This window comes from Mobula birostris, chromosome 12, assembly GCF_030028105.1.
Source record: "Mobula birostris isolate sMobBir1 chromosome 12, sMobBir1.hap1, whole genome shotgun sequence".
NCBI lineage: Eukaryota > Metazoa > Chordata > Chondrichthyes > Myliobatiformes > Myliobatidae > Mobula > Mobula birostris.
This window is the reverse complement of record NC_092381.1, coordinates 68476468-68489723: the sequence shown is the minus strand read 5'-3', so window position 1 is coordinate 68489723 and position 13256 is coordinate 68476468. Positions and strand designations below refer to the sequence as shown.

General features: G+C 39.4%; 1 protein-coding gene across 5 annotated transcripts in view; it reads left to right on the top strand.

Annotated features, from left to right (window-relative positions):
• swt1 (SWT1 RNA endoribonuclease homolog) overlaps positions 1-13256 on the top strand; it is a 155500-nt gene that overhangs the window by 60494 nt on the left and 81750 nt on the right. For 4 of the 5 annotated variants that reach the window (XM_072274004.1, XM_072274002.1, XM_072274001.1 and 1 more), the window contains 2 exons: positions 4481-4574; positions 8341-8489. The exons of the other annotated variant lie outside the window; for it this stretch is intronic. In XM_072274004.1, the coding sequence (XP_072130105.1) occupies positions 4481-4574; positions 8341-8489 (243 nt within the window). The remainder of the gene's footprint in view (positions 1-4480; positions 4575-8340; positions 8490-13256) is intronic. 5 annotated transcript variants of the gene reach the window in all.

The following is a 13256-nucleotide window of genomic DNA, read 5'->3' as shown; positions in this document are numbered from 1 at the left end:
CCAAAATAGAATCAGAAATGGAGATGTTTGCTAATTGTTCATATTGAATCCCATTATCAACTCCTCAGTAAATGAAGCAGTCCATATCTGCATGCAACAGGACCTAGGCATTAAGCTATTGGCTGATGAGCAGCATGTAGTTGGTCCTTCATGTGGGATGAGTACTTCAACTGAAGGGTTTCAGCCTGAAACATCAACTGTACTCTTTTCCATAGATACTGCCTGGCCTGCTTAGTTCCTCCAGCATTTTGTTTGTGTTACAACAAGTGAGTCTAACAGCCTGCCCTTGATATTCCCACTAGGCTCCTCACCATTAACACCCTGGGTATAATCAGAAAAGGAGCTGCACAGGTCACACACTACTGTGATTACAAACGCTCGATACTTGTGGAGAGATACATCAAACATTAAATTCTTAATAAGAGGTAATGTTGCAGCTATACAGGACCAGAGGTAATGTTGCAGCTATATAGGACCCTGGTCAGACCCCACTTGGAGTACTGTGCTCAGTTTTGGTTGCATCACTACAGGAAGGACATGGAAATCATAGAAAGGGTGCAGGGATTTACAAGGATGTTGCCTGGATTGGGGAGCATGCCTTATGAAAACAGGTTGAGTGAACTCGGCCTTTTCTTCTGTGAGTGACAGAGGATGAGAGGTGACCTGATAGAGGTGTATAAGATGATGAAAGGCATTGATCATGTGGATAGTCAGAGGCTTTTTCCCAGGGCTGAAATGGTTGCCACAAGAGGACACAGGTTTAAGGTGCTGGGGAGTAGGTACAGAGGAGATGTCAGGAGTAAGTTTTTTACTTAGAGAGTGGTGAGTGCATGGAATGGGCTGCTGGCAATGGTGGTGGAGGCGGATGCGATAGGGTCTTTTAAGAGACTTCTGGATAGGTACATGGAGCTTAGAAAAATAGAGGGCTATGGGTAATCTTATAAATTTCTAAGGTAGGGGCATGTTCGGTACAACTTTGTGGGCTGAAGGGCCTATATTATGCTGTAGGTTTTCTATGTTTCTTCCCACCCTCTAAAAGGCACAACTCAGCAATGTCAATAAATTCTCTCCACTTGACTGGAAGTGTGCAGTGGTGCAATGTAGTCAGTTTGATTTGTATCCCACCCACCTTTTTCGTTCTGTTCTTACTCCAGAAGCATCTCCCAAGCCTGTGATGCCAATCACCTGGACGGATAAGGGTAACATACCTGCAGGTTCTTCTCTAGATTGTGCACCATCCTCATGTGAAGTATGCTGTTCTTTATTATTGTTGGGCCTAAATGTTGGAACTCCCTCCCCAGCAGCATTGCAGGAGTGCCGTCACCAGAGGGCAACCTACAGCGATAAAGGATGGTGGCTCTCAAGGGCTTTTGGAGATGGCCAGTAGACATTGCTGTTGTCAGTGATGTCATTATCTCAAAAACAAATGTGTAAAGCTTGCTTTCCCTTGATACTAATGTAGTGTATGTTTATTTGGAGGTCATAGCTAGGTTCATGAGAAATACTGAGTTTACATTTCAAGAAACATTTTGACAATGGTAAATAATTATTTGTAGTTAAAACTGAATGGATTGTGTAATGTTCCTGCATCATGGACAGCTGTAACAAGATCTTTAGAAAGTTCTGATGAGGGAACTTGATCCAAAATGTTGACGGTTCCTTTCCACCCACAGTTGCTGTTTGATTCACTTTAGCAAAGTGTCATTTTTTATCTTGATTATCGTTGTCACATGTAGTGAGGTACAATGAAAAAGATTGTTTCGTATGTCATCCACGCAGATTGTTTCATCATATCAGCATATCGAGGTAGTAGTACAAGGAAAAAGCAGTAACAAAATGCAAAATCAGGTGATACAATTGCAATTCCTGCTGAAAGGGTTCAGCCCAAAACATCAACTGTACTTTTTTCCATAGATGCTGCCTGGCCTGCTGAGTTCCTCCAGCATTTTGTGTGTGTTACTCGGATTTCCAGCATCTGCAGATTTTCTCTTGTTTGTGATACAATTGCAAAGTTCAGTACAGGCAAGATAAGAGGGTGAAAGGCTATATTGAAGTGGATTTTGAGGTCCAGAGTCCATCTTATCATAATAGGTATGATATTAATCTTATAACAGCACGATAAAAGTTGTCCATGAACCTGGTACACACTTTCAGACCTTTGTGTGTTCTGCTCTATGTCCAGGATGGGAGCTGTTATACCAAGGCAGTGAGAAGTATAGGCAGAGTCCATGGAGGGTAGGCTGATTTTCATGACTTGCTAAGCAGCATCAAGATAGGATACTTTTAAAAATTAACTACTTGGTATTGGAATTGAAGTGGAAACCTCAGAAAGCTGTGTGATACAGTTGACAAATAGGATGGATTGTTTAATCTGATGAAATTCTTAATGCCTACTCTTATGGATTATTAAAACCTTGTATTTCAAATATTATTTAACTTTGAGGAAGATGTTTTTAAGTTTAAACCAAGTTTTCTTACCAAAGATTTGAGAACTTGTTTTAACTTGGATAAACGTGCCACTGATTAATGTTGAATTGATTTGACTTTATTTGTTACATTCTTCACATACATGAAGAGTAAAAATCTTTACATTATGTCTCCACCTAAATGTGCAATGTGCAATCATAGTAATTTATAATAAATTAAACAGTCAATGTAACATAGAAATACACTCAAATCAGCGTGAGTTTATCAGTCTGAGGGCCTGGTGGAAGAAGCTGTCCCGGAGCCTGTTGGCCTTGGCTTTTATGCTCCGGTACTGTTTTCCGGATGGTAGCAGCTGGAATAGATTGTGGTTGGGGTGACTCAGGTCCCCAATGATTCTTTTCTCGCACCTGTCTTTGTAAATATCCTGAATCATGGGAAGCTCACAATTAGAGATGATGCGTTGGGCCGTCCGCACCACTCTCTGCAGAATCCTGCGATTAAGGGAGGTACAATTCCCATACCAGGTAGTGATGCAGCCAGTCAGGATGCTCTCAGTTGTGCCCCTGTAGAAAGTTCTTAGGATTTGGGGGCCCATACCAAACTTCCTCAAACGTCTGAGGTGAAAGAGGCGCTGTTGTGCCTTTTTCACTACACAGCTGGTGTGTACAGACCACATGAGATGCTTGGTGATGTGGATGCCGTGGAACTTAAAGCTGTTTACCCTCTCAACCCCAGATCCATTGATGTCAATAGGGGTTAGCCCGTCTCCATTCCTCCTGTAATCCACAACCAGCTCCTCTGTTTTTGCAACATTAAGGGAGAGGTTGTTTTCTTGACACCACTGTGTCAGGGTGATGACTTCTTCCCTGTAGGCCATCTCATTATTGTTTGAGATTAGGCCAATCAATGTAGTGTTGCCGGCAAGTTTAATTAGCAGATTGGAGCTGTGAGTGGCAACAGTCATGGGTATATAGGGGAGTAAAGGAGGGGACTTGGTACACAGCCCTGAGGGGCTCCTGTGTTGCGAGTCAGAGGGGTCGAGGTGAGGGAGCCCATTCTTGCCACCTGTCGGCGATCTGACAGAAATATACTGTAACCTATGATTACTATATTTAGGAATTAAATTTTAAGGAGACACTATTTTGCGCTTTAATATTTCTTTGAAAGTATGAAAGTTTGATAGTTTGGGTTGAAGTTAACTTCAAAAGATATCTCTGTTTTGGTTGATTTGAAATCTTTTCAACTGTTCAGTCACATGTGATGTCAGCTACTGGTCAAGATACATGCCACTTACCCTTTCTTCCTGTGTGGAAATATTGCTTGCACAACGAAATCTTGTGTATGAATAAAAAATAGGAATGAGGATAAAAGGAGATATTTGTTCAGAAACAGATATTTTGTCTTGGTGCTAACATTTCTTTTGAGTTACGAAGTTAATCTAGAAGAGTGATATAGTAAATATTCTTTCCATTTTTTTTTAACAGAATTTTTATTTTATTTAGCGATACAGCGCTGAGTAGGTCCTTTTGGCCCTTCGAGCCGTGCCACCTCAACAACACCTGACAACCCCAGTTAAACCCTGACCAAATCCTGGGATGATTTACAATGACCAGTTAGCTTACCTGGTACGTCTTTTGACTGTGGGAGGAAACAGAAGCACCCAGGCAAAACCCTCACATTCCACAGGGACTCCTTGCAGAGGACGCCGGAATTGAACTCCAAACTCTGACCCCAAAATATAATTGCGTTGCAATAACTGCTGAGCTACTGGGGCGCCCTTAATTCTGGAAATAATTTTATTGTGATGTTGGTTCCATTACTATGAACACAAACTGTCTATTTTTTGTAAATTAAAGACAGTGTCACTGTTAATAATATAGTAAATAGAATTGAAAGGCGGTGAAAGTAGTACAGAGATCGTGTGGAATTATTCTGGGATGTTTTAATCTACTTCATAACAAGGTGTTATTACTTCTTGTTAAAATTCTCATGCAGTTGTGTACTCATTTAGATATGTATGCAACCTCCTACATTAATTTCTTTCATTGAGCAGGTGGTTTAAGGGAAGAAAACAATGATGATCGTGTGTTGCAGTGTTGCATGCAATACCAGCAGCTGTATCCTTCTACAGATATACTTCTTTGCAGGTAAGACAATCCGAATAAATTGATTGTCAGTGTATTTCTAACAAAGGTGGATGTTTATTGATGGTCGATGATTTTCATGCATCACCTCCCATCCCCTTAGGTCCCTGGATGAATGTGTATTGTGTTTGCCCTTTTTTCAAAAACACCATTTGTAGGAGACAGTACTGCCATAATTGTCAGCTTGGTTAGACACTGAGCATTATATAGCAAACACAACAATATATTTTGTGCTAATAACACTCAATATCTCAACGCATAATCTAATATTCTGTCAGATAAATGTTGAGACAAATGTGGTTAAGATTAGTTTTGAGATGCATTCCTTTACATGCTGAGTTTGGGAATATAAAAATAGCAAATTTATGCCAGGGCTGTATAAAGTATTTTTTATATCACAGCCGGAGTACTGCATATCGTTCCCAGCATCATTGTAGAAAAGATGTGCTGTCACCAGAAAAGAGAGAGGAGATTTACAAGGATGTTGCCACAGACTGGAGAATTTTAGCTATTCGAGGTTTATCACGAGGTTTTGCAAATGCTGTAAATTCTGAGCAACATGCATAAAATGCAGAAGGAACTCAGCACAGCAGACCACATCTATGAAAGGGAACAAATAGTTGAAATTTCGGGCCGAGACCTTTCATTAGGACTGGAAATGAAGGGAGGAGAAGCTGGAATAAGAGGGTGGGGGGGATGGAGGGAGTACAAGCTGGCAGGTGATAGGTGAAATCAAATGAGGGGCAAGGTGGGTGGGAGGAGGGGAGCTTGATGCGAGAAGCTGGGAGGTTATAAGTGGAATAGGTAGATGACTAGTGAAGGAAGAATATGATAGGAGAGAACAATGGAATAAAGAGAAAAAGGTGGGGAACTGGAAATTATTCCTCTTCATAAATGCTGATGGACCTGCTGAGTTCTTCCTGCATTTTGTGTGTGTTGCTCAAGATCTGCCCTTCACCTCTGTCAGTTCCCCACCTCCTTCCATTTCACTGTTCACTGTTATCAGATTCCTGTACCTCTGCCTCCTATCACTTCCCAGATTTTCACATCATAACCCCCTCCCCCATCCACCCACTTTCTTCATCAGGTCTCTCCTATCACCTGCCAACTTTTATTACTCCCCCTCCACCACCTGCTTATTCTGACTTCTTTCCCCTTCCTTTCCAGTCCTGATGAAGGGTCTCAACCCAAAATGTTAACTATTCATTCCCCTCCATGCATTGTGCTTGACCTGCTGTGGTTTGTGTGTGTTGCATAAGAAAAGTTGGCTTAGGCCAAAATCTTTCATTAGGACTGACACAAATATTTGTGATGTTAAATTACATCTGAGAGGCTGAGATAAAAATGGGTTGGAAATGCTTATTAGTACATAAAAGTCATTAATACAGAAGCAAAAGTGCTGCAAAGGGCTAAAACAGTAATTCATTATTTGAATTTATTTCTAAGTTTTGGATAGGTTTTGTATGCTTCTACATGCTAGAAATAATAGTTTTTGATAGCTTTGATTGTGATCTAAACTAGGATATGGTTTCTTCATTATTCAACTGTTTTGCAGACAGTACTTATTCTTTCCTCAGTGTAAAAGGCCTCGCAGTAACAGTTTCTCACTGCAATATCCCCTGCTTGGGATAAATTAGAACTACCCTTGAGCATGGAGAGATCACTTTTGCCATAAAATTGTTTTATTGTAAAAATTAACCAGTAGGTTAAATTAAAATCTTTTATGTGTTGACAACTAAATAGAGTAATCAATCATTCAGTGAATTAGCTCGGTCTTTCCAATTAAGTGATGAGGGATAATTTTTTTTAATGAGTCAGCTTCGTGAATCATTAAGTGAGTTAGAACTTGTGATTTTCAGCCTCATTTTCCAATTTTGCTTAATTAAAATAAACACTTCAGTGTCCAGAAGAAAGTTCATGTTAGCATCTTGTAGACCTCTTGGTTATGTGAAAATTTCAAATGGATTTTCTGTGTCCCCACAGATAGTACTTGAAGACTCACTTGGCGTATTAAGCACTATTCTTCCCTCAACCAACATCTATATAATACTTGAACTTGCCTATGATGGTTTAAAAAAATTAGGGCAACATAAAAATCTATGCACTTTATTTTCAAATTTTTTTTGCGGGGGGGAAGCACATTACATTGATCACCTGCCCATGCTTGCTGCTGTCTGTTCAACAGAGTAGGAACATACTGAGTGCTGTCGGGAGGCAGCTTGATCCCCACAGTTAACCTTATTTGCTGATGGTCTGCTATGATGTAATGCAATTGTGGAAGTTGAAGATGTTGGTAGCAGAGGTGATGGTTAGAATCTTTCCACGAAAAGCTGGTGGAAACCAAAAACATTTTACCTTTTGCCATTTTAAAAACAAGTCTTCTATTATCTGTAGCAAAGTAGATGGCCTCATATTTCACATAGAATGTCAAAAAACCTAAAGCCTTTCTGATTTCTTTTCAGAACTCGCACATTATCAGCCACAGTGAATTCTTGGATTTATTATACTTTGTTGCTTTATCCAAATAATCAGTATACATTATGAATAGCTAGAGCCCAAGCATCTTACGTGTCACAGCTTTCTACCCAGAAAGTGTCTTGTCTATCCTGCTCTATTTTCTGTCCTTCGATCAATCCATACCAATATATTACCCTAAATCTGATGTATTCTGTTTAACAACCTCAAGTATTAATTTTGTTACATTTTAATAAATGGACTCAATAAATACATTCAAAAATGTGAAGACACTCATTATTTCAATGAAATAATCCAGATACTACCTAGTTCCTCAGCCATAACACCAATGATGAATTAGGTTTGCAGGGAAGAGACCAATACCTACCTGCATTTGGAGATACTTAGGCAAACTGTTGATCCTAGTCTGGGCTAAGATAAAGTGATGTGTAAGTACGATGGATCTCTTATTTCTGTTTTGTGACTTCATCCCGAAAGGAATTGCCTCCCTTGAGTCGCCACTTGTTAAATGTGTGAGATTAATCATTTTAGTGAACTAACTGATCTTTAAAAATATTGTAGTAATTCCTAGCCCCATTGTTCACACGTATCCTTTCTATTGGATGACGATTATGAATGCATTTGCAGCTGAGTCGAGCCAAGATCAGTTAATATGATAAAGGTTGGAAAATACATTTGTGGAATTTTGATTTGCATAGCTAAATGTATTACAAGTAGAGTTACTTTGGTAATCATTTTTTTTAGAACTCTTTCCTGTGTAATGTATAACTTTGCATTATTGCTGATTGCTTTTAACATTAAAGATTTTATTACCTCAAAATCGTTATGCTTTGTGTTCATGACGGAACCATTTGTATTAGCATTGTTTATTTGAATTCAATTCAAAATAATATTTAATGATACACCTGTATGGAAACAGTGCTGTTTCCAGTTGGCCACACTGGCTACATTGAATTAGATTATGGATATAGTGTATTCTGGAGAAGAGCACTTCATCTAGCCTGGAACTTGGTGTACTGAGAGAATATGGTACAGTTGGAGGTACTTTCTATGGAATGTGATGTTAAACCACAGCCTCATCTGTTTTTACAGTGGACATAATCTGGCCTTTTCAGCAGGTTAACTTGTTTGCACAAGTTGACGGCAACATTGCCATTGTAACTACTTTTCAAAAAGCAGTTTGTATATAAAAGACATTCTGATAGAAATGAAGAAAATTTTACACAAATTCAAACCTTTTTTCTAATGAGTAAGTTCAAACCTTTTTTCTAATGAGTAAATTTCTCTCCTGCAGTGATGATAAAAACCTTTGCAGTAAAGCTCTTGTAAGCAATGTCAAGGCTGTGAGGAAAGATGATCTGTTGACTGAATTGAGGAGCTTGAAATCTATCAGAGATGACACAAGCACTCAGGATCTTAGTATCTTCAGTCAGCCTCAATCAGGTCAGTCAGTGTATGTTTCACTTATCATATATATTTGTTCTGATAATGCATATTGATTGCAGAAGATTTTCTTCAACTGCCTGTGTGGGTCTATTTCATGAATCCCAACTTGTGCAAAATTTCAGCATTTACACTGCCACTTATTAAATTCTAGTTGCACATTATTCCAGTCCTTTCTGAATTTCATTGACTTAGTCCATCCTAACAGCTCGATTTCAGTATGTTTGTTTTCATCATATGATGTATGCTTGGCTTCACCTCTTTCTCTTTCATCTGCACTGTTTATCCTTAGCCCTTCTCACTTTGGTTTTCTTTCCACACTCCCCCCTCCCCCCACTTGATTTATGCCTTCTATGGTCATCACATATTTCGATTTCCATTTGGTCATTTTTATTCCTCTAGAAAGAGTAAAGGGCCATACGGTACAAAAGTCTTAGCCATATATACACACACACACACATATATATATATCTATCTATCTATGGTGCCTAAGAATTTTACACAGTAATGTATTTGTCAAAGTGACGTGGAGAGCGAGTTTGTAAAACTGGTGGGAGCAAAGGATGTTGGGAATGGCGAGGGTAGAGTACTGCAGAAGGTGTGTGAGACAGGTGGCAGAGAAGGAATGCCAAAGCAGGAGAGATGGCATGGGTGCAGCCACACTCAGCCATGAGACACCTGACATACAGAGACAGGGAGATCTAGAGATATATATCCTAAGACTTTTGCATAGTACTGCGGTGTAAATAGCAGGTGCTGAAAATTCAAAATTTAGGCAAGCCACAAAACTCATTGAGTGCATAGTATTTGAAAGACAAGGAAATTAACATTTAGATCCAGATTTGTGATCAAGAGGAATCCAAGAATGCTCCTCATGCCTAATGAAAAATCTTGCTTAAACATTAACCTTTTGTTGTAGACTCTGTTTGAGCTGCTGTAGATTTAAAGCATGCACTTTTTTCATTTCCTTAGCAACACTTAAATTCTCATGCTCTTGTCATCACCTAATCTAAAAACATTTTCACGCTGAGTATTCCAAATGCAAATTAGAGCACAATGAAATTAAAAGATGTAAAGTATTCTTACCATTGTCAGTTCTATTGCGGTCTTGTGCTCACTGGATAAAGCTCCAGCAATAAGAGTTTACACACATTTATATGTGTGTGTTTGTGTGAATATATACATATATATTTTTTCTCTCACTAGGTATGAGTTTCTTCTTCTCCCCCCCCCCATGAAAGGGTTAATGTATGTGGAATGCTTGATGGCTCTGAGACTGTACTGTATGGAGTTTAGACGAATGAGGGTGGGTCTCATTAAAAAATATTGAAAGGGCTGGATAGAATAAAACCATAATATATAGGAGCACAATTAAGCCATTTGGCTCCGCCATACAATCATGGCTGTTTTATTATCCCTCTTAACCCCATTCTCCTGCCTTCTCCCTGTAAGCTTTGACGCCCTTATTAATCAAGAGCCTATCATCCTCCACTTTAAATGTATTCAGTGACTTGGCCCCCATAGCCATCTGTGACGAGTATGTTCCCAATACAGTATTGGGGGAGACCTAAGACTAGAGTGCACAGCCTCAGAATAGAAGGGCGTCCCTTTCGAACAGAGATGAAGAGGAATCTCTTTAGCCAGAGAGTGATGAATCTGCTATGGAGGCCAAGTCATTGGGTATATTTAAAGTGGAGACTGATAAGTATTTGATTAGTAAAGGGTTGATTAATATGGGGAGAAGGCAGGGGAATGGGGTTGAGAGGGAAAATAAATCAATCCAGATCGAATGACAGAGCAGACTTGATGGACCTAATTGTTTAATTCTGTTTCTATGTCTTATTTTGATAAAACGTTTCTTTTCATTATTTTTATTCTTTTACAAATGTGAAATTCTATTTCACGTTGTGATGTGGAACAGTGTCCTTCACAGCTTGATTTTATGTGCTGAAGGCACTTAATTACTCTGGCATTTAAGGAAGAAAACTTAAATAAACTTAAGTAGAACAAGGTAATATTAGCAATGGTAGTGCTGTTGGTGAGATATAGCTGTTGCATGTGGGAATTTCTGGAGATAATTTTGATTCTGGCCAGTCTTCTTTGTTATGAGCGCCTGCATCTTGAAATGCTTTATTTCTGAACTGATAAACTGGAATCTGAAATCCTGACACAAAAAGGCATTAAGAAAGAGGAAAGTTTTAACTGGACACTGGGAATTAGTTTCATCCGTTAAGTTGACTGCCTTTGATAAAATGTCTCCTTGATGCTGGCGAAAAACCCTGGAATTACAATGGATGAGTTCAGTTATTATGGTCCATGTAAAAACCAGTGACATAGAACTAAAAATGAATCTTTGTTGAGAGGATTTGAGGAGCTGGGGTCTAGGTCAGTGGTCCCCAACCTCCGGGCCGCGGACCGATACATTGCAGCGAAGAATGCAGCGGTGCAGCGGTAGCCGGAATGCACCCAGCACATCTTTAAGAAAAAAGCCGAAATAAACAAGCTAATTAATTAGGTGCCGCCCAGCACGTAAATGTCAGCCCAGATCAGAGGCGATTGCCAATTGCGTTGCCTCTGACCTGGGCCGACATTTACATGCCGGGCGGCACCTAATTAATTAGCTTGTTTATTTCAGCTTTTTTCTTAAAGATATGCTGGGTGCATTCCAACTACCGCTGCACCACTGCATTCTTCACGGCAATGTATCGGTCCGCAGCCCGGAGGTTGGGGACCACTGGTCAAGGTCAAGAAATACCCTCAAAGACAAGAACCTCTGTATTTTTACTTTAACCATGTACTTAATATCAAAGAGATAATCAGGTTACCACTGTTGGGAAATATGTATTCTGTTATACTTTCAGAAGAGATATACAAAATGGGGGAGAAGAGGTATCCCTGATGATGGAAATACTGTGGGTTGGAATAATTTCCCAACATTGGTGGGAGTTGTCTGAAGGCATTTCAATAGTATTGGCAATGTACAGACAATATACATTCAAAAATTAAAGGTGTGTTATGGAGATTTTTAGACTACATTAAGACATGACAAACCAAAGCAGCACTTGCTGTGTGGAGGACAAATTTGTGACGTACATATGAAATGGTAAACTGAGATATGGAGAGTTCAGGAACAGTGTATTCCTGTGAAAGTGATGGACGATCTTGGCAGGATTAGGGAACCCTGGTTGACAAGGGAAATTGAGCCACTAATCATTAAATAAAAACAAGGGAGGTGAATGCCAGATTAAGGCAGCTGAGATCAGATGAATCCCTTGAGGAATATAAGAGATGCAGGAACACATTTAAGAAGAAAATCAGGAAACCAAAAAGACATGTGGTGGATGTGACATGTAGGTAAAGGAAAGTCTTAAGAGATCTTACAAGTATGTTAAGAGCAAAACAGTAACAAGGGAAATAATGGATAACCTTAATGATCAGTGTGGTTATCTGTGTGTGGAGCTACAGGAGCTGTGCAAGTGGGTATTTCTTCTTTCTGTTTACCATGGAGAAGCTCCTGTAAGCTCAGGAAATAAGGGAAATAAATAGTCACATACAGTGTCTATAAAAAGTATTCACTAACTCCCTTCCCCCCCCCCCCAGAAGTTTACGTGTTTTATTGTTTTACAACATTGAATCACAGTGGATTTAATTTGGCTTTTTTTTTGACACTGATCAACTCTTTCATGTCAAAGTGAAAACAGATCTGTACAAAGTGATCTAAATTAATTACAAATATAAAACACAAAATAATTGATTGCATAAGTATTCACCCTCTTCAAGTCAGTATTTAGTAGAAGCACCTTTGGCAGCAATTACAGCCTTGAGTCTGTGTGGATAGGTCTCTGGCCACTGCAATTTTTCAAATTGCTCGAACTCTATCAGATTGCGTGGGGGTTGTGAGTGAACAGCCCTTTTCAAGTCCAGCCACAAATTCTCAAATGGATTGAGGTCTGGACTTTGACTTGGCCATTCCTGGACATTAATTTTGTTGTCTTTAAGCCATCCCTGTGTAGCTTTGGCTTTATGCTTGGGGTCATTTTCTTGCTGGAAAACAAATCTTCTCCCAAGTCACAGTTCTCTTGCAGATAGCATCAGGTTTTCCTCCAGGATTTCTCTGTATTTTACTGCATTCATTTTACTCTCTACCTTCCCAAGCCTTCCAGGGCTTGCTACAGTGAATCATCCCCACAGCATGATGCAGCCACCACCATGCTTCACAGTAGGGATGGTCTGTTTTTGATGATGAGCGGTGTTTGGCGTATGTCAAACAAAGCATTTAATCAGATGGCCAAAAAGCTCAATTTTGGTTTAATCAGACCATAGAACCTTCTTCCAGGTGCCTTCAGAGTTTCCCACATGCCTTCTGGAAAACTAGCCAAGATTTCATGTGAGTATTTTTTCAGCAGTGGCTTTCTCTTTGCCATTGTCCCACAAAGCTGCGACTGGTGAAGCATTCAGGCACTGTATCTTCATTTTAACAGAGGAAGTGCTTCAGATTCAGATTTACAGTGGCATACAAAAGTTAGGGCACCCCGGTCAAAATTTCTGTTACTGTGAATAGTTAAGTGAGTAGAAGATGAACTGATCTACAAAAGTCATAAAGTTAAAGATAAAACATTCTTTTCAACATTTTAAGCAAGATTAGTGTATTATTTTTGTTTTGTACAATTTTAGAGTGAAAAAAAGGAAAGGAGCACCATGCAAAGGTTTGGGCATCCCAAGAGATTTGAGCTCTCAGATAACTTTTACCAAGGTCTCAGACCTTAA